This window comes from Nicotiana sylvestris, chromosome 5, assembly GCF_000393655.2.
Source record: "Nicotiana sylvestris chromosome 5, ASM39365v2, whole genome shotgun sequence".
NCBI classification, from domain to species: domain Eukaryota; kingdom Viridiplantae; phylum Streptophyta; class Magnoliopsida; order Solanales; family Solanaceae; genus Nicotiana; species Nicotiana sylvestris.
This window is the reverse complement of record NC_091061.1, coordinates 171,496,350-171,517,500: the sequence shown is the minus strand read 5'-3', so window position 1 is coordinate 171,517,500 and position 21,151 is coordinate 171,496,350. Positions and strand designations below refer to the sequence as shown.

General features: G+C 37.0%; 1 protein-coding gene and 1 non-coding gene across 2 annotated transcripts; one reads left to right on the top strand and one right to left on the bottom strand.

Moving 5' to 3' along the window:
- LOC104248033 (uncharacterized) lies at positions 1-1,550 on the top strand. Its single transcript, XR_716371.2, has 2 exons — positions 1-586; positions 1,049-1,550. It is a non-coding gene; the product is annotated as an uncharacterized protein (transcript).
- An 8,507-nt stretch (positions 1,551-10,057) lies between these two features.
- On the bottom strand, positions 10,058-10,725 carry LOC138869657 (uncharacterized). The gene is made up of 2 exons (XM_070147290.1): positions 10,563-10,725; positions 10,058-10,455 (listed from the first exon to the last, which is right to left on the bottom strand). Exons 1-2 carry the CDS (start codon positions 10,723-10,725, stop codon positions 10,058-10,060), a joined length of 561 nt encoding a protein of 186 aa, XP_070003391.1.
- Positions 10,726-21,151: the final 10,426 nt, after the last annotated feature.

Here is a 21,151-nt window from a genome sequence, read left to right as displayed (position 1 = left end):
TCGATTTTTTTTATTACTCTTCCCATTTAATCCATCACCATACAAACAGCTACTAATAATGGCCAATCCCTCAATAATGGAAAAGCAAGCAGCTCTCCTACCTTTTTCTCTGTACCAATTCTCCCTATTTCTGTCTCCCCTTTTCCTTGACTTGTTCTTTTCAATCTTTTGTCTTTCCCTCAGTGTAAAATAATTGAAAAAACAAGAAGATAAAATTCATAGATTCACTTTCTTCTGCACTTCTCCTCTCTTTTGTTTTCATTTCTCCTCTCTCAAACCTAAAGTATTATACTCCTTATAACCTAATTCTTCCATTTCTCTCTTCCTACTCATTCTTTTACTTCTAAATATAACTGAGATTTTCCTTCTTTATTCTTTTCCTAACTTAAACTTTATAGTTCATTTGATTATCTGAAGTTATATATTAATTAAGTGGAAAAAAAATGCTACCATGGTTACTAACACTTCAGTTAATTTCTCATTAATTTTTTCTATCAAAGCCATAATTATTGCCCTTTTCTTCTTTCTTGTTTTCTCTCCTTCCTTTTGTTTATGTCATAAAAACAAACCCCAAGACTTTACTCAGGTAAATTATCTTCTTAATTTTTCTCCTCCCCCTTCCCTCAAATACACGTATAAGAATCAGAGTCGAATTCAGAATCTAGAGTTGGTCGATTCAGAATTAGTTTGATCTTATTTAACTTCATATACAGTCAAACTTCTCTGCAACAGACTCATTTGTTCATTATTTTGGGTATTATAGCAACATGTTATTATAGGGAACATATTATACAATTAATATGAAATTTGGTTCTATAGAAAACTTTTTTTAAGTGAATTGTTATACGACGATGCTTTTATAGAGAGATTTGATTGTATTTTTTTTTTTGGCATATACATACATAATTCGAGTCAAAAGCAATAAATTTAGTTGAACGTAAGAATTCCCTCTGAATATTATACTAGTAGTTAACTTGCATGTATGCTTATGGGGTTGTATTATAATGATTCTTGTTTTTTTTCTTTTTCTTATTGTCTTATTTTTTAGGATTTGTTAGTGGAAGAGAAAACAAGATTGGGTTCAACACCACCAAGTTGTTACAACAAGTGTAACCAATGCCACCCATGCATGGCAGTTCAAGTGCCAACGATACCGAGTCACCACCGAGTTGAACCGAGTCGAATCCAAGGTATGCCCATGGACTATTTTCAGTCACCTGGGGCTAATAGGTACTCCAATTACAAACCACTTGGCTGGAAATGTAGATGTGGTGACCACTTTTACAACCCTTAGCTTGGGACGTGATTAGGTTAACTTGAGCGCACCTAAACTAATTTAGGCTCGCGAATTTTAAAATTTTTGTGAGTTGTGTGATTTATAATTAACACGTGGAATATGTAATTTTTGGATTTTATATTTTAGGAATTTTGGTCAATAAATTTGGTCCCTAGTTGGGATTCTTGTAGAGGCAAGACATATTAAATGAGGCTGTTATAAGCATTTAGTATGGTGTACACATTGATATTCAATACACTGATGTTGTGCAGAACCTTTTTATCAGTGTTGATTTTAATGTAGTAGCTTTACAACAGAGTATGATTTTTAATTTTAGTATTTAATTTTTTTTAATTTAGTTCTTTGAATTTATTTTAGTACTAGCTAGGCTTTGGATTCTGATTTTTATTCCTTTCTTCGATGATACTTTCTCTTCTTGTGATAGGAATAGTCCTTACTTTCTTATCTTCTTGGGATTTTTTTCCCTATCTTTTTTTCATCTGTTTTGTCTATCTTGAAGAAATAGTCATATATGATACTCATTCCGTCCCAATTTCAGTGAAGGTATTTGGGTGTTGAGATCAAACAAGTTGTTCATCCACCATAATTTTTTCATATGTCTTTTAATTTTTTTTAGTAATAGTTATGACTTGTAATGCTTTTAAGGGGGCATAGAGCAATGGTAAAGTTGTCTCCGTGTAGCCTATAGGTTATGAGTTCGAACCATGGAATCAATTATTGATACTTGTATTAGGCAATGGCGAAGGTAGGGATTTTTTCAAGGATATTCAAATTTGAAAGAAGTGAAAAAAAATTCCCGACAAAGGGGGTTCAATATGTGTTATATACCTCTAAAACGTATATTTTACCTATATATACAGTACAATTTTCCGACAAAGAGTGACCAACTGACCATCCTTGTGACCATGTGGTGAACTGGTATTAGGGCGGATTGCTTACATCACACCACCTTAGGGTACGACTCTTTTCCAAATTTTGTGCGAATGTGGGATGGTTCGTGCACCGAGCTGCCCTGTGATATTTTTTTTACGTAGTTCAAATATTTATTTCAAAAGATTTAATAATTCCATGTTCAACTCTAAGGTCAAAATTATGAAGTTTGAGTCTCGAAAAATAGAAAGTGTCGCACAAATTGGGATTGTAACAATAAATTTTTGTGCCTAGAAAAATAAATAATCAAGACTGGAAATTGCGTAACAAATGTAGTATTTGATTTCAATAAATTAAAGTGTTACAATCTCTATGGTATTCTTCTGATTCTTCAAGAATGTAGAGTATATTAATGAGCTTGACTTTGATTTGATTCAAGGGCTTGTAAAGCTTGATCTTGAATCTCCTCCTTGAATTTGGGTTTGATCACGAACAAGTATTTTGATCTTGAACGCCTGAGTATTTGATTTGGCTTCGTTCTTGATCTTGATCTTGAACTTGAACTTGTAGCTTGAGTGCTTGACCTTGTAGCTTGTAGAGAAATCTGCGGTGTTTGATCCACGAGCTCTCTGCTTGCTTCTTGTTATCACTTCTGGTGTCTTCTAGCTTTATGAAGACCTCTATTTATAGTTGTAGGGAGTGATGTGGCTCTGCGATTTGATTTGTCTGTTTGAACTGACCAATACCATCCAAACACTTGGCATGATTTAATTGGCTCATTTATTTGGCTTGGATTGCCATATCACTTGACACATGACATGATTTTATTGGCTCATTTATTTGTCTTGGATTGCCACGCCACTTGACATATGGCATGAGCATGGGCTTTAAGACGGGCTAATAGCCATTTGGACCTTGGGCTAATGGAGTGAGCTTATCATTTAATTTATAGTCCAATTAAATGAACTAGCCAAACATATATATATTGGATATAAATAATTAGCCCAATTTACCAGCCACAATATTTATTTGGACTAATATCTTGAATTTAATATGGTCCAAATTATTTTATGAATTTAAATCCGATAAAATTTAAATGCTTACAAATACCCCCTACTTCAAGACTTGTCGAACATTAATCTTCCGAGACTAGGCTTGAAGTATATGTGATAATTTCGCTTTGGCTTTATCTATTTAATTTGACGCCTTGCTTTTTGGGGAGAAATTCAAAAATAGCCAGATTTATAACTGGTCGTTCAAAAATAGTCCAGTTTCAAAAGTAATCGAAATTTAGCCACTTTTCATGTAAAGATAAATCTGAGCGAAAACACTGTTCAAAATCCGAAAAATACGCCAGTATATTATACTGGAGTTCCAGCATAAGTATGCTTGAACTCCAACATATTATACTGGGGTTCCAGGATAAGTATGCTGGAACTCCAGCATAATATGATGGAGTTCCAGCATAAGTACACTAGAACTCCAGCATAATATACTGGAGTTCCAGCAATTATAATTGTCCAGTATAATATACTGGAGTTTGGAGCATCGGTGCTCTAGTCTCCAGTATATTATACTGAAGTCAGCAAAGTATACCGGTCCAACATAATATATTGGAGTTCATACACAGGTGCACCGAACTCCAGTATATTATGCTGGACCGGCCTCTGTTGCAGAAAAATAGTGGCTATTTTTCATTAACTTCGTAAACGTTGGCTATTTTTGAATGACCAATCAGAAAAATGGCTATACCGTGCTATTTTTACCTTCATTTGAGTATTTGGCCGCATACGAAAATGCTGCAAGGCCACAAGTGTTTGAGTTGTAATCACTAGCTATGTAAGATCATGATTCATTTATTAGCCACTTTAGTAAGTCATATTCCTCTCTCCATCACGTTAATATCTAATACATTTGTCTTCCAATTAGAAAGGAATCTCATATCCTTCATTTAAGGATGTAAACATCTAATCAAATTTTGATATGAATGTACGTCCTTATTTAAGAAAATGGTCTTGCTGACCATTTATTCAATTCGTCAAAATAAGAAAATTCATGGCTGATTCAAGTACTGTTAAAGCTTTCCATACTTATCCAAATTAATTTGAAATTAGAATCTTTTTGTGGATTATCACTTCTAACAAACTTCCTCCTTACACTTGGAATCGTGCAGAAACTGAAGGTATTAGTATTCAATTAGGAGTCATACATCTTTGTCCATGCTTGATCTATAAATAGACTCCATAGGACCTTGAGTCTAGTATTCCCATATTCCCAAAACAACAAGAACTTTCACTAGCTTAATCCTTCCTCTTGGTAATTTCCCTCTTGCTTCTTTCCTTTTTTTTATTTGATTTGATGATACACTGCACTTTGTTATTTTTCATTAAGAATCTGTTGCCTCTCCTTGCCCAAACTTCAAAGATTTGTGCACTTGCAGCTTTGCCGTATGTCATTTTCAATGTCAAGTACCATAACATTTATTTGTACTATTCAATTTCTCTTTTCATATGTGAAATATCAAGTACAATGTCTTTTGTTTTGGTACTATTCACTTTTTCTATCACAAACTTTGTTTCAAGACACTTTATTTTTAAATAGTACAATAGCTACATGCCAACTTTTTTTTAAAATAGAGAACAAGTACATTAATACAATAATAACCTTTTTACTTTTGTACTTTACAAATCTCTTTGTATGAAATTTGTATTCACTTGTAAGAGAAAAAATAAGTAGAAGACAACTCATTGTTGTTACCTTTGTCACATGGAGTGCTTTACTGCAAAGTTTACGAGGAAATCTTTTATGAGAACCCTTTCTCCCTAATGTACCAGTGAATAGTGATATAGGTTTTAACAAGATCAAAACTAGTGTTTCATGTCGGATGCATCAATTATTCTGTGTATTTGCTTCTCAACTTATGATAAAATTAGTACAACAGTACTAAGGTACTCCAACCATACATGTATGAGGATAAAGGCTGAAACTTGTTAGTTATTATTACTATTGTTTTTTTTTTTTTTGCACTTGTAGGAGCATTCTGTAAGATTATTTAATATGCTTCACTCCAACAATTTTAGTTTCATGAATAATTTGCAGTATCTCCACTGTCTGGGCTAGCAACTTGCACGCCTTCATGTCCTCTCGAAGCGATCGTCTCTTTTCTCTTTCGACAGGTAATTCCTTGATATCTTCGAATATTTATTGCTATTTTCTTCCTGAAATTTTCTATCAAGTGATTTAAAAGAAAATTATCTGCCCGAAACGTTGCTAATGTTGGCAAAAAAAAATATTACTTCATACACGACAATGTCACTCCTTTGAACAAGGATAAGGCTTTACACCGTCTCAAGTAGAAGATTTTACTTTTATCCGAGGCAAAGACCATTACATCGTCTGAGCCAAAGATTTATTTTGTCTGAAGTGAAGACCACTACATTATCTGAGCTAAAGACTTCATTTTATTTGAAGCGAAGACCATTACACCGTCTAAGCTAATGACTTCATCTTGTTTGAAGATCTGACTTTATTTTATCTGAAGCATAGATCATTACACCGTCTAAGCCAAAGATTTATTGTCTGAAGTGAAGACCATTATACCGTCTAAGCTAATGACTTCATCTTGTTTGAAGATTTAACTTCATTTTATCTGAGGCATAGACCGTTACACCGTCTGGGCCAAAGATTTATTTTGTCTGAAGCGAAGACCATTACACCGTCTAAGCTAATGACTTCATCTTGTTTGAAGATTTAACTTCATTTTATCTGAGGCATATACCATTACACCGTCCGGACCAAAGATTTATTTTGTCTAAAGCGAAGAGCATTACGCCGTCTAAGCTAATGACTTCATCTTGTTTGAAGATTTAACTTTATTTTATCTGAGGCTTAGACTATTACACTGTCTAAGCCAAAGACTTCACTTTATTTGAAAACTTGACTTTCTTTATCTATGGCAAAGATCATTACACCGTCCAAGCCAAAGACTTTTCCTTTTCCATGTTTGGTAGGATTAGTCTTGAGATATGATACATTATATTACGAATTTAAGGCTATGAATATCGCATTTCTAAGTTAAGTGCTAATAAACACTTTTCTCTTTTTTTGCAGTCTAAACATGGTTTACTTCAAAGACTCAAGAATTTCTTCCTCTAATTCGCAATGCCTTATTATTTCGGACCATAAGGGAAGCAAGGAGGGGACAAGGTTACTAGTTGGTAGGACACTAATCGGCCAATATGCTACAACTTCATGGGTACCTTTGAGGGCCCCACTTTATTTGGCAGACTGGACTCTTGAATACAATAGTCGTCCTCCCAAGACATGGATGTTTTGCACCACTACTCATCGTGCTTGGAATGTCGCGAGTACCTTACTATGCCTATGGCGTCGAATTGTTAATAAGGAAACTTATTGGGGCAATGATTTGCCGTTCGGCGGTGAATTTCATTACGTTCCTGGCTACTGGGAATGGGCAGAAGACGTCTTAAGTAGGTGTCGCTTGTCACTGGAGGGTGCAAGAATTTATGACGCCGTATATGCTTCACTTTTCACATATGACCGTAATACGAATATTATGCAGGCTTTCTGTGAGGCATGGTGCCCTGTTACCAACACATTGCTTACCTCTGTTGGAGAACTATCCATATCACTTTGGGATTTGTATAAGATCAGTGGTTTGCCTATAACTGGATCTCCTTACGAGAAAGTTGTGCCAAATGTTGAAGAGCTTACAGGCATGTACGACAAGGGGAGAAGGTTTATTCCCCAGACTTGTGAGCATTTGTTTGATGCCTTCCATCGGCTCCGTGAGAGAGGTAGCAATGATCCAAAGGTTTCTACGAAAAAATGGGTAGAGTTCTAGTGCAGGAAGACAATGAAGTATACTCAGCCTCCTTTAAGGAAAGAAAAGAAGTCTGCTCATTTGAAATAAATGCACAATCCTATCGGGATCATAGAGGAAACAGTTAATTGGTCGACTGTTGAAGAAGCTTTATTCCATAAGCTAGGAGTTATGGATGACAAGAAAGACGAGACATACTTGGCTGCTTTTCTATCTTGTTGGTTATGTATTTTTGTGCTCCCTTCAAAAGATGGTGACTTCATTCATCTTGGGACCTTTAAGATCGTGTGTCATCTTGCTTGTAAACGAAGAGTCAGCCTTGCAGTCCCGGTCTTAGCCAGAATATATAAGGGTTTGAACGAGATTTCAAAGTGCTTGTTGCTTAATCTTGCTCAAACTTGCTTTCCTGCTCATTATGTGTATGGTTGGTTAGCCCAGTACTTTAAGACTCATTTTTCGTATGCAAAGGGGCTGGCTATTCCTCTCATGGCCGCATGTTCCGGTGAAGGTGCTGCTAGATATTTTGGGAAAGAGGAAGCAAGGAAGCGTATTCATAATGGAGAAAATATCATTTGAACTCCGACAATGCCCCGCAGATCTGGTCCGTACCACTACTATGATGATGGTAAGGCAGATAAGTCTAAGTTAAATTTCTTTATGAGTATTCGCTCGAATTATCTTCCTTTGAGGGACGGAGTCAATTTTGTTATTGAACCTTATAGCCCTCGTCGATTTAGCCGCCAATTTGGTTTTTATCAAGACACCCCTGGTCGCTTTGAGTATGATTTTCGTCAGGCCTCATTAGAAGAAGGGTTAAGACTTGTGCGGATTTGTGTGTTGACCAGATCTAAGTCGAGGGCAGTATTTCCTCCTTTTGGGTCCAACATGCAGAAGTTTACATCATCTAACTATAGATCTTGGTGGGCAAGGGCACATGGAAGCCTTCTTGAAGACCACTTATAATTTTTGATGAATACCGTTGAGCCAATTACAAATACCATTTAAGACCGCAACGAGGATGTCTTAGTGATTGATAAGCTTCTTGCTTTACAGTCTAAGATAGTTGAGATGCGAGCATGCAACATACCCATGCTACACAAAGAAATTCGAAGAGAAGAGATCCCTGCTCCAGCTGATAAAGGTCTTATTCCATTTGGTATAGTCGTTGATGCCTCTAACAAGCGCCTATCCCAAGAGGAGAGTGATAGCAGCAAAGGATATCAATGTTGGAAAAAGAAAAGGCCAAACCCATAAGAGGTTGTAGGGGTCCAAAGCATTGATAGCCCTTCAAGAACACTAACAACTCAGAACGAGAAGGTAAAAGAAAACATAAACTTTTTATTTTTTTGTTATCCATGGCCAAATGACTTTGCTAAAGTGTTCATACGTTTATTTTTTTTCCAGGCTAATAACGTTGGAGCGTTGCAACGAGTAAGGCCATAAGAAAGTGGTGAGTCTGTAGCAGGACCGAACCCACAGAAATCATCTTCCACAGCTAAGGCAGATCAAGAGGCAACTTCTACTTCTCATGATGAAATTAGGGCAAAGTTGGGCTCTGATTTGCGACCAACAATTGCAACTTCAGTTTTTGATGGAAAGAAGGCTGTCTTGGATATTCGAAAGGAGTTTATCTTGAAGCTTTGGACTTCGATTCAGCATAAGCTGAAAGGCAGCATTGCAGACAATATCTCTGAGCTTGAAGAAAATACTAAAGTGATCCTTGAGGCAATGGGTGGGGATAATGTAGTTATTTCCCCTTTGAGAAACCTATTAGAGTCTCTTTTTGAGCTTGTTGCTTCCTATAACAAGACACGGTCGGATTTATCTGAGAAGGTTAAAGTAAATGCAATATCAGATGTTGAGGTACACCTTACAAATGCCATGATTGAAGAAGAAGAGAAGGTTAGAGAAATGTCATCTATCCGCCAGTCCTTAGTTACAGTGAAAGAGAAGATAGAGAAGCTCCGTGAAAAAGAGAAGAACTTAGAAGCCCTTTTAGAAGTTGTTGAGAAAGAAGTTGAAGAAGCCAAGTTAGGAGCCTCAACTACTAGAAAGGAGTATGACGCATATTGCACTGCCTCGTTGACTGCTGATGACTTGGTCGATTTGGAGAAGAAGAAGAAATACTTGGAAACTATGCTCAAGGATTTGGCCAACTACAAGTTGTGCTTAAATTAGGCTATAATCACTGCTTTATTTGTTGTTTTTCTTTTCTTCTTGCATTTGATTGTTTAGTAGATGTTCTCATCGGCAATAAAACTTCTTTTGCTTCACTTTATATTGTGCGTTCTCATTAATGTTCCCCTTTGTTCTTGACCCCTTTTTTAGTGCTTTATGTTTGAAGACTTGACATACTTGCGGACTTTGATTTAAGGAACTAGTCGGTTTGAACACTTCAAATTGATGATGTAACAAACCTGAAAAAAATCAACTTGACTTAAAATCGGAGACTTCAACTTGAATACTTAGCCTTTTATTAAAGAAACTACAATCATTCCATCAAAGACCTTAATTTGACATAGAGGACTTGCTTCCGCTGATCTATCAAGATAAGACAAAGAGTTTAACGAAAGAATACATGTACACCCAATTTTCAAGTGTCAATCAAGTGAATCATATTCCACCATATCTCATTGACTCATTTGAAGGATGCCTTGGGTAATTTGTATTTTTGAACTCATATGACTGAACTTAGAATGAAACTCTAATCTGCCTACGTACCTCGGTGAAGAGGATCAAGTCATTCCATAGTTCGAAATGGGTGAGTTTTTTTTGCGTCCTAACTTTTGCCTAGGCCTCCTCTTTCGAGGTTTTCAACCTAGCGGACTTTATTTTTTTTGATGTCCTAACTTTTGCCTAAGCTGCCTCTTTCGAGGTTTTCAACCTAGCGGACTTTATTTTTTTTGATGTCCTAACTTTTGCCTAAGCCGCCTCTTTTGAGATTTTCAACCTAGCGGACTTTTTTTGGACGTGCACAGTTTATACTCTTGCGGGCCAGGAGTAACATGCAGTTTATGCTCGTGCGTCGAGGAGCGTATTTGTTTTCCTCAAGGATAGTATCTCTTCATGAATTTCCCGTTGATGGGGCCAATCCGCAAATCTTCCAAGTCAACTATATTGTAAGCGCCACTTGCGTATACCTCTTGTACGATATATGGTCCATCCCACTTAGCAGAGAATTTGCCCCAAGATCGACCAGAGGTAATAATAGGCCTTTTGAACACAAGAACTTGGTCACCCACTTGGAAAGATCTAAGGAATACCCTTTTGTGAAAAGATCGAGACAGGCGAGCTTGATAACATCCAAGGCTTTGTTGAGCTTCTAGCCTCTTTTCATCAAGAGCTTCCAATTCTTCAAGGCGTAACCGAGCATTTTCTTCATCAGTGAGTCCTTCTTGAATGGCAAGCCTCAACGTTGGGATTTGACGCTCAAGTGGAAGGAGCGCTTCAACTCCATAAACAAGTGAATAAGGAGTCGCTTGCGTTGGTGTGCGATATATGGTCCTATATGCCCAAGAGTTTCTTCCATCCTTTCATGCCAATCTCTCTAACACTTAGAAACAACCTTTTTCAACAAGTTGCAGAGCGTCTTGTTAAATGCTTCAGCAAGTCCATTGGCAACAACATAATACATGGAGGAATTGTGTTGCTTGAAGCCAAAAAGATCACATATTTTATTCATCAACTTGTTATCAAATGGCTTACCATTATCCATCAATATATATCGCGGAATGCCAAATCGATAGATAATATTGACTCGGATGAAGTTAGCTACATTTTCCTTCTTTACTTCCTTACTTCCTTAAGAGAAACAACTTCTGCCCATTTCGAAAAGTAATCAATTGCGGCCAAAATTTATAGATGTCCACCAGAAGACTTTGGCAATGGACCAACAACATCCAAACCCCAAGCATCAAATGGCCAATAAGCAACAGTTGGGTGCAATACTTCAGGTGGTTGATGTATGAAGTTAGCATAGAATTGGCAAGCTTTACACCTCCAAGCGTAATCCAAACAATCTTTCACCATGGTTGGCCAATAATACCCTATTCTTCTTATATGGAAATGAAGTTTTGGCCTAGATTGATGCACACCACATACTCTAGAATGTACTTCTTGCAAGGCTTGAAGGGATTCGTCAGTTCCCAAACAACGTAGGAGCACTCCATCAAATGATCGTCTGTAGAGTGTATTCTTGTAATAAAGAAAATGAGGGGCTCTCTTTCGGATTTTCGTTTTCCTTCGAGGATTTTCTGGCAATATACTGTAACAAAGATTATCTATTAATGGTTGTCGCCAGTCTTTAATTTCAACCTCAAGAACGAAAGCAATATGCTAAACTTCGCTTTCTTCTTCCTCATAGTCATTTGGTGGAGGAACTACCCATCTTTGGCAAACAACGACTTGTGTCTGATCAGGTAAAGATAATGTAGAAGATAATGCTGCTAATGCATCAGCTCTTTTTTTTTCCTTTCTCGGCACGTGTTAAATAGTTACCTCTCTAAGCCATCTTACCAATCTTTGAGCATATTTGTGATATGGCACCAACTCTGGCTTATTGACCTCATAGCTACCCAAAATCTGATTGATCACTAACTTGGAATCTCCAAAAACTTGTAATTGTAATTATCTGATATCCACAGCCATTTCAAGCCCAAGTATGAGCGCTTGATATTTAGCAACGTTATTGGAGCACCGTTATGTCAGAGTGAACGAATAGGGCAAAACTTCTCCTTGAGAAGTGATAAACACTATTCCCGCGCCAACTCATTCACGATGTGCAGCGCCATCAAAATACATCTTCCAAGGAGGCTGAATTTCTATGACCATTGCATTTTCATCAGGCAATTCATCAGACACTCCCAATCATCTGAAATCGGATGGTCAACTAGGAAGTCTGCTAATGCTTGTCCTTTTATTGCCTTTTAAGGAACATACACAAATTTAAATTGTTGAAATTGGAGGTACAACCTTGCTAATCGATCACTTAAGACTGGTTTAAACATGACAAACTTGATAGGGTTCGCTCTTGAGACGAGTTGCACAACGTGAGCTTGGAAGTAATGCTTCAACTTTTGAATAGAGAAGACAAACGCCAAATATAACTTCTCAATAGGTGAATACTTGAGCTCATTTGGCGTCATCATCCTACTTAAGTAATAAAGCGCATTTTCTTTGCCTTCATTGTTTCCTTGAGCGAGAAGCGCTCCTACTGACCTTTCATGTGCTGAAATGTATAATATTAATGGCTTTCCAGGTATGGGGGCTGCCAATACTAGAGGTTTCATCAGATAAGACCTAATGCTTTCAATAGCATTTCTGAAAGCTTGGTCCCATTCAAAAGGAACCCCTTTCTTCATGAGGCGACTAAATGGTTGGCATCTTCCAGCCAGATTCGAAATAAATCTTCTAAGATATGCCAACTTACCCTACAAGCTTTTTAATTCATGAATATATTTAGGCTCGGGCATTTTCAAGATAGCATCCACCTTAGCTTGATCAATTTCGATTCCTCGATGTCAAACAATAAAACCCAGAAACTTCGTAGAAGTAACTCCAAAAGCACTTCAACGAATTCATTCTGAGTTGGTATCTCCGAAGCCATTCAAATACCATCCTCAAATCTTGCAAGTGATCATCTTTCTTCCTTGACTTTACTAGCAAGTCGTCAACATAACACTCCATGTTTTCATGAAGCATGTCATCAAAAATATTTTGCATGGCACATTGATATGTAGCACCAGCATTCTTCAAACCGAAAGGCATTACCTTGTAGCAGTATATACCTTTAGGGGTGAGAAAGGAAGTAAGTTCTTCGTCCTTCAGTGCCATGTGAATTTGATTATATTTAGATGAACCATCCATGAAATACATCGCCTTGTATCCAGTTGTTGCATCAATCATGAGCTCAGGGATAGGAAGAGGAAATTCATCCTTAGGACAAGCGTTATTTAGGTCCCTAAAGTCAACACAAACTCGGATTTGGCCATTCTTCTTTCTTACAGGGATGATGCTTGAAATCCATGTAGAATATTTAACTTCACGAACAAAACCAGCCTCAATAAGCTTGTTAACTTCGTTTCAATCAAGGGAACCAGTTCAGGTCTGAAGCGACGTTGTAGACATGTGATTTTTGACCCTACCCAAGATTTTTATATTTTAGCATGTAAATATTTAATGTAGGCCTAATATAGCTATTTCAACTATTTTTGACTTCTTTACTTTATTTTCGTCATAAAAATGAAAGATTACAAAAAAATATTTTAGCTTACGTATCTTTCATAAATTTAAATAAAAATATACAAAAATAGTACCTTATTTTTATCTTTACATAATCTTGAAAATACAAAAAATATGTTGCATTCGCATTTAGGATTTAATTTTTGCATTTTTAAATCAGTTAGTAATTTATCTGCTTTACAAAATTGAAAAAATCACAAAAAAATGTATTTTGCATTTTTATTGTTTAATTTCGAATTTTTGTAATTTTATTTTAATTTGGTATTTAGTTAGGTGTGGTAATTATTACTTAGAGATAATTAAATTAATTTAGTAGAATAATTTGGTTTAGGGGTTGTTCAATAAGGGTAATGTTTACCTAACTTAAGAAGTTTTTAGTGGATAGTAGGATTAGGATTGCACTAATGGATTAAATAATTAAGTGGATAATTGAGTGGAAAATGGAGTGGAGGATTAAAGAAATGAAAATTTAAGTTGGTAGTGGAAAATGCACTAATTGAATGCCCATTTAAGGGAGCTAAAAATCAGAAAAGAAGGGGGCGGAGAGAGCGGTATACACTCGATATACACTGAATATACAGGGGCAGATTTCATTTTGAAAAAAGAAGAAGATAGAACCAAATTTTCTGAAATATTGAGAGCGAAAGAACACCAGAGAGAATTCAAAGCTATAAAGAGAAAACAAAGAGAGATTTCCGGACTATTTTTCTTCTCCATTTTTCTGGTTTTCTCCGTGTTGCTGGGATTTCTGGATTGAGGTGTTGAAGCTACTGTGTTGGGCTTTCTGCTGCTGTATTTTGCTGTTTGCTGTTGCTGATTGCTTACCCCATTTTTCTGTTCTACATACCATGTACATGTCCTGAAACTCGATGTATGAAAATATCCAGTTGAAAATGAATGAAGTGGAGGCCTATTGTTGTTGAAGTGGAGGCCTATTGTTGATTTACTGCTTTCATTATACTGTAGTAACCGTACTGATGGACTGTTAATTATAAGTTTGTGCATTTAAACCGTTAAGTGTGTGTTAGATATTTAGAAATGCATATGAGTTTACATGAGTATTCGTTGTAATAATTCCATGCTGGACTAACATAATAGTTTCTATTAGTTTAGTTAATTTCCGGTTTTCCTAGATCTGTATAAATGGTATTTTCAAGTTGTGATTAATTAGGCTGTAGACTGTTAAAGTAGTGTGATACTTCTTCTGATCATGGGAGCTTTATATTTAGTAGTGATGATGCGAGTTAATCTATAATTCTGAGTTTGAGTGGTTGTGTGTGGGTTCGAAATCAGGAAGTTAAAAGTAGATATGTGATATGTAATTCGTAAGGTTAATTTAGGCAATCCATTTTCGTCCAGCATCCTTAATTCTCGAGTTTCAATTCTCATATGTGGTCACGTTAGTGTGTAATCAAAGTTCATGAGTCAACATTTTAATAAAAATGAGTCATAGTAGGGAATTTGAAATTTGAACTAGTATGCACCATGTTTGAAATTGTGATCATAGGCAGTTTATGTGGGTCATGAAATTTGAAATCAGTTGCTTTCCAACTCATGTTTAATATTGCATTGAATTTATTTTACTGGCTAGTTAATTTTAGTAGTAGATTCATCAGATTTGTGTTCTTAATTAAATTGAAATTCCATTTAGTGTAAAAGACAGGACTTAAAAGGCTAGTCCCTAAACGTTTGGGCCTCAGGATAATTGATGCACGGCCCAGGCCAAATTTGGCCCCTTTCTCATTTAGGCCTGGGCCAAGGTCTGTTTTGGCCGATTATATGGTGTATATCTGGTTTTAAATTCCCTATGTTGGGCTCACATCGAAGCCCAATGGTCGGATGTCGGTTCAAAAATATTACCTAGTTTGCATTAGTCCAGTAACAAATTAATTAGAGCCTTTCTTTTATTTTAGAGACAAATTAAGTAGAAAACTATAGATTGCTCTAGGTTGCACTTTAAAAAAAATAAAACGGGATGAGCCTCGCAAAACAAAACACATAAATTGCGGGGCCCTCGATAATTGTATATATTAAAATACTTAGATTTCGGGAAGGGCCGTTTAGCGAATTTCACGGCCTTCCCCAAAATATTAACGCGTTAGTCTCTTTAGGCGCGTATTTTAATAACATTACCTCCCTAAACTCGGGTGCGCATTTATGTGACCCAAATCCAAATCCCAACGATGTTAAAGTCTGTCCAAAACCACAGGTGCATTTATGTGACGTGGTTCAAGACTTATTTTAATGACGTTGCAATTTTCTTTAGAAATGAATAAAAGCGGTTAAGGTTAAAATTTGCACATAGGTTCATAATTGTTAAAATCAGATAATTTAAGCCAAATATAACAGTTGAGCGACCATGCTAGAACCACGGAACTCGGGAATGCCTAACACCTTCTCCCGGGTTAACAGAATTCCTTACTCAGATTTCTGGTTCGCGGACTGTAATACAGAGTCAATCTTTTCCTCGATTCGGGATTCAACCGGTGACTTGGGACACCATAAATCTCCCAAGTGGCGACTCTAAATATTTAATAATAAATCACGTTTCGATTGTCCTTTAATTGGAAAAACTCCCTTATGCCCTTGCGGGTGTTGGTAAAAGGGAGGGGTGAGAGCTCTGGCGACTCTGCTGGGGACAAAAACCCAGAACTTTTGGTTCAGGGTTTAGAATTCGAGCTTATAATAATTGTTATATCTGTTTTGTTTATTATCTGATTTTATTACATTTTTGGGCCTAATGTGCTAAATGTTGCTTTTACCGCTTTGATATTATTTGAACTGTATATATAAATTGCTACAAAATCCCTTTCTTCTCTCTCTTGAGGAGTGCACGCTGGTCGTGACTTCTTTCGGTTAGTGTCCTATTCCAAATAGAACGAGGTTCGGACAAGTTGCAAAATTGGATGATCTTTTGGTTACCGGTACGCAGCCCCCCTTCGGCTCGAGTTGTCCGCTCGGGTAAGCCAGGTCTAGAACAAATAAACCTAGGTTTTAAACCTAGTATAACAAGACCTCATGTCGGATCCCTAGTAGGAGCGCTTGCTTGCATCATGTGCATTTTGACTTTGGGGACTCAACACAGGGGTTGGGTCTGTCTAGGACAGGTGCACCCGAAATAACACACCATCTTGATGCATCCTATGTGCTACATGTTGCATTTATTCAAGGGTAAAAAGGTCATTTGACGGACCAATGATAGTTGAGGGCAAATGAAAAAGAAAAAAAAGGAAAAAAAAAAGAGAAAAGAGAGGCTGAAGTGTGAGGATGAAGTGAGTAGAGCTTAATTATATTTTTGATATATTTTATAAAGGACAAAAAAGAGCATGGAAACTTCAAAAGATTTTGCACTTTTATCATTTTTCAAAAAAAAAAAAAAGGAGGAAAAAGAAAATCCAAAAAAATGATTTTCCATGTTTCATCATTTTTCAAGAAAAAGTAAAAAAAAGAAGAAGTTATTTTCTCTAAATTAGTTGTTTTTTTTAATTCTCGCCCATATCCAATCTGCCCGAACTACGCATACCTGATTCTCGTCTTTCGGGGCGTGATACGTAGGCAACCCACATAAGGTCCGGTCTTCCTAGTAAATCTTAGGTTCTTGGCTTTGCGGGGTCTTAACCAAATTTTGCACTTTTAACTACCTTTTGGCCGAATAAGCCATTTTGCAAAAATAGCCTCAACCATGTCTTGCATGTGTCTAGTAGGGAATGTTATTGTCTCACATAGTGTTGGTTCAAGTTTTCTCATACAGATATGGATCTACTTATCGGAGTTTGAGCATGAAAGATACCCCAGGGCCACTGCATTCAGAAGGTGCTTTAGGGGATTTTTTTTTATGTCATCTTTTACTTTCTAGTTTTGTATAGTAATGTCGAGTTTTTTATTACCATTATATTTTCAGTTTTGCATCTGAAAAAGTGTGTTATAAATCAAAAAGCAAAAGAAAAGAGATGTTGCATTTTATATTTTCGTTATAAGTTTTCTTTAGAATACTAATTCTACAAATGAAAAAAAAATTTGAGGTTGTTTTTTTCTTTAGGCAATTAATATCTAGGACTTAAAATGAATTATTTTTGTGTTTCCTTTAGTATATTAGGACCAAAATTCAAAAAAAAAAAAGAATTTTTCTTTTAGTACATCTTTAAAAGCTTTCGTTATGGTGTTAATTCCAAAATCCAAAAAGATTTTCTTTTGAGGTGTTTCTTTGGAAAATTAGTGAAAAATGAAAAAAAAATTCTTTTTATTTTCATTAGAACTTTAGGATATTGTACATAGAAAAAAAATACTTTATCTTTTGTTTTATCGTCAGAATTTCATCTTTAGGCAATCAAAATTGAAATCCAAAAATATTTTGTTTTATCTTTTTCATTGCTTGTTTCGAAATATTGCATTAGGAATATCAAATGAAAATTCAAAATATGTTTCTCTGGTTTATTCTTTAGATTTCCTTCTAAAAAAAAAGAATCAAAAATATTTTTATTTTTTTCTCTTCTAGGGTTTTTCCTTAATAATTTCTCATAGAGTGTTTATTTTAAAAAAAAAAAGAAAGGAGAGGAAAAATATATGCTCGTTAAGCTTGAGTTTAGGATATGTTATAGAACATTGAGTCTAGAAAATTTAAAAAAAAAAGAAGGATTTGCTTCTTTTATTTCTCTTTTCTCATCAGAGTAGTCATTAAGGTAAAAAAAAGAAAAAAAAAGAACGATAGTTTGTTTGCCGTATTCCCGATCTTCCAGAACTATGCAAAGATCTGATTCATGCGGGGTCATGATACGTAGGCAACCTACATAGGGTTCGATCGAATCACTTTTTTACTGTTAAAAGAAAGGAAAAAGGGAAACGGAAAAAGAGAGAAAAAAGGTGAAGTTATGGGATGTGAGAAATGAGAAGGAAGAAGAAGAGCGATAATCAGAAAGAAAAAGGGGAAGAAAAATGAGCGAGCTAAGAAGTACCAGAAAAACAAAGAAAAGAGCGGTTGAAATGAACAAAATGGGATGATGCAAACTGACCTTTGTACCCTCGAACTTATTTTAGAACCGATAACTGTGGCTAGGTGCATTGCACATGAAGTGAGATTATCTTATGTTAAATGCCCTAACGCTAATGTGATGGTTTCATTTTGTTATATTCATAGCAGAAGTGTGGTTGATTTGTGGTTTTTAAAGTGGTAAATCTTCTCCACAACACAAAGTCAAAAGGCAATGGCAGACAACAACAGAACTGAGTTGGTTGATACCGGTGCCCGAAAGCAGTTGGTTGAACAGGATAAGGGGTTGGTTGAAGAGGTGAGGATGTTAAGACAACACATGACGGACATGTATCAGGCCTGGATGACTGGGAGGGCACCACCCCCGCCACCAACTAGCTTCCGAAATGCTACCCTTACCCAAACACCGGTCATAGTGCCAGATGATCCCTCATACTCTCCAGATTCACCCGCTTACCATGGCTTTCCCAACCACCCTAGTAGCTCTGTCACTCATCTTCCAATTAACTTTCCTAAAAATTGCCCTCCTGTCTTTCCACCATCCCCAACAATGAGCACCCACTCAAAGCTCACGATGCCCGATATTACCCCTCAGAGGTTGCCCACAAAGTTCCCAACTCATACAAACAGAGCCCTCGGGATAAGTTGCATGTTGAAAATGAAAGGTTCACAGGAAGAGAAAGGAAAGAGGGGATACCCAGAAGGCTGAAAGTCATAGAACGATCCTCGAAGAACAAACAAGGAAGGGAAGATCAAGGCAGCATGTCCTACAAAGAACTGTCTGTGTCCCCTGACGTTCGCCTGCCCGCGGGATTTAAAGTGCCAAAGTTTAACTTGTATGATGAGTGTGAATATCCAGTAGCCCATTTGAGGGATTATTGTAGTAAAATGAGAAGTGTTGGCGAGAAAGATAATTTGTTGATGGCGTACTTCAGTGAGAGCCTGACTGGGGCAGCTTTGGAATGGCATAATCGTCAAGATATTGGTAATTGGCCTACATTGGGTGACATGGTTCAAGATTTTGTTCGATACTTTCAATACAGATCGAGCGTTACCCCAGACCACTCCTCCCTATCCAGAATGGAAAAGAAGCCGGAGGAAAGCTTTAGAGAATTTGGACTCAGATGGAGGGAGCAGGCTGCTCAAGTCAATACCCCGATTGGTGAAGAAGAAATGGTTGAGCTTTTCCTACAAGTCCAGGGGCCCACCTACTTCAATCATTTGATCCCGGCCTTGGTAAAGCCTTTCAAAGATGTGTTAAAAATGGGGGAGCTAGTAGAAGAGGGAATCAAGTCACGCAAAATCATGTGTTGTTCGAAAGACATTCAAAACATCCCAGTAAGCTTGGGTGGAAGAAAGAGAAACAGAAAAGATGATTCGATGGGCTTTCCCGATCAACACTTCCAGCCTCGACATCGTCCCCGGGGATATCCTGACGCACCAGATGATCCTCCCCAATGCCACTTCTCTCCACAGAACTCCCAAAATCGTACATCGCTCTCTCAGTACCCAGCTCCACGAAATGCCTATCCACCCACACGAGCCTACCGAAAACCCCCTGGATCAGATTTCCGGCCCAATCAAGCATTTAAGAATGAGAGGTTGCTGAAAAAAGAAAAGGCTTTCACCCCATTGGGAGTGCCATACGCAGTTTGTTCCAAAAGTTGAAGCAATTGGACATGTTGAAGCCGATCCAGATAAAAATGCCAAACCCTCTGTCAAAGAAGTTGGATCTTTCTCAAAGGTGCGCATATTGCTCAGATGCCCTGGGGTATGACATAGAGAAGTGTTGGAATATGAAGAAAGCAATTCAGAAGCTTATTGATGCAGGTGACATTGTCGTGCAAAATCCATATGCAGCAGACACTAGCCAAAGTCCATCACCCGTGCATAATGAGACATATATGGTGGGCATGATTTGTCTTGAAAAGGAATATAAGAATTCTTCTAAGGTCCTCGGAGGTCCACGTGCTATGAAACTTTCAACACTATCAGAGGTTGATCCTAAGAACGAGCAGGCAAAAGGAACCCAAAAGCAATTTGTTAAGAACAATGTGATGAAGACTTGTGAAGGTCCTAGTATTGTTGATGCAAAAGTCAGTGGCTAAGATATTGAGTTTGGTGATTGGAAAGATGCTTCATCTCTTGGCTAACCAAGTAGGAGTCTTGGTGGTTTATTTTGTTGTCATTTTTGTTGTCCGAGTTGCTTCAGAGTTGTAATCCGGATATTGTCGTGTGATTCAAACCCTTCTATCCTTTTATTTTGTCTAGTTCCTTTAGTTATAGGTTCTCATTAAGTGTTATCTAGGTTTGTTCTAGGGTTGTACCCCAGTATATTTTGCTTGTTTTGTTGTTCAAACCCTTTCACCGTCTGTCTAATACAATTCTTTGTTTCTTACTATTTCTAATAATTTTTGTTTAGTTCTCTTCTCCATTTATAGTTCTTTTCATGCTGGTCCTAGCGACATGACATGCACGCATAATTCTCAGCCTAATCTTTAAAAGTCAGTTTAGTCAGGAAGCAATGAAACAATTTTGAAGATGATAGTGACATTTGAGGGAAATAAGTAAAGGCATTGTGAGATCACTTCAAGCCTGAATTGTGTGAAACTGGGGCAGATAGAACATAGAGAAACCCTATTGAAACGCAATATGCCGCATCAGGGTGTAGATAATGACAAGTTTGACCCAAATTTGTAGGGGGTCATTCGTGGTAATGAAAGTGAGAGTGTTGTCCAATGGTGCTTTGTATGTAACAAATGTAGAAGCCGAATGTGTGTATATAGTTATCAAGTCTGGCGCAATCAAAAGAAGTTACGAATGCTTTCCTTGGTTTGTTTAATTGTGTTGTTTGTACTTGGCATGTTTTGGAGATTGGAATGACGAAGGCATTTTGTTCTGCTATCTAAACACT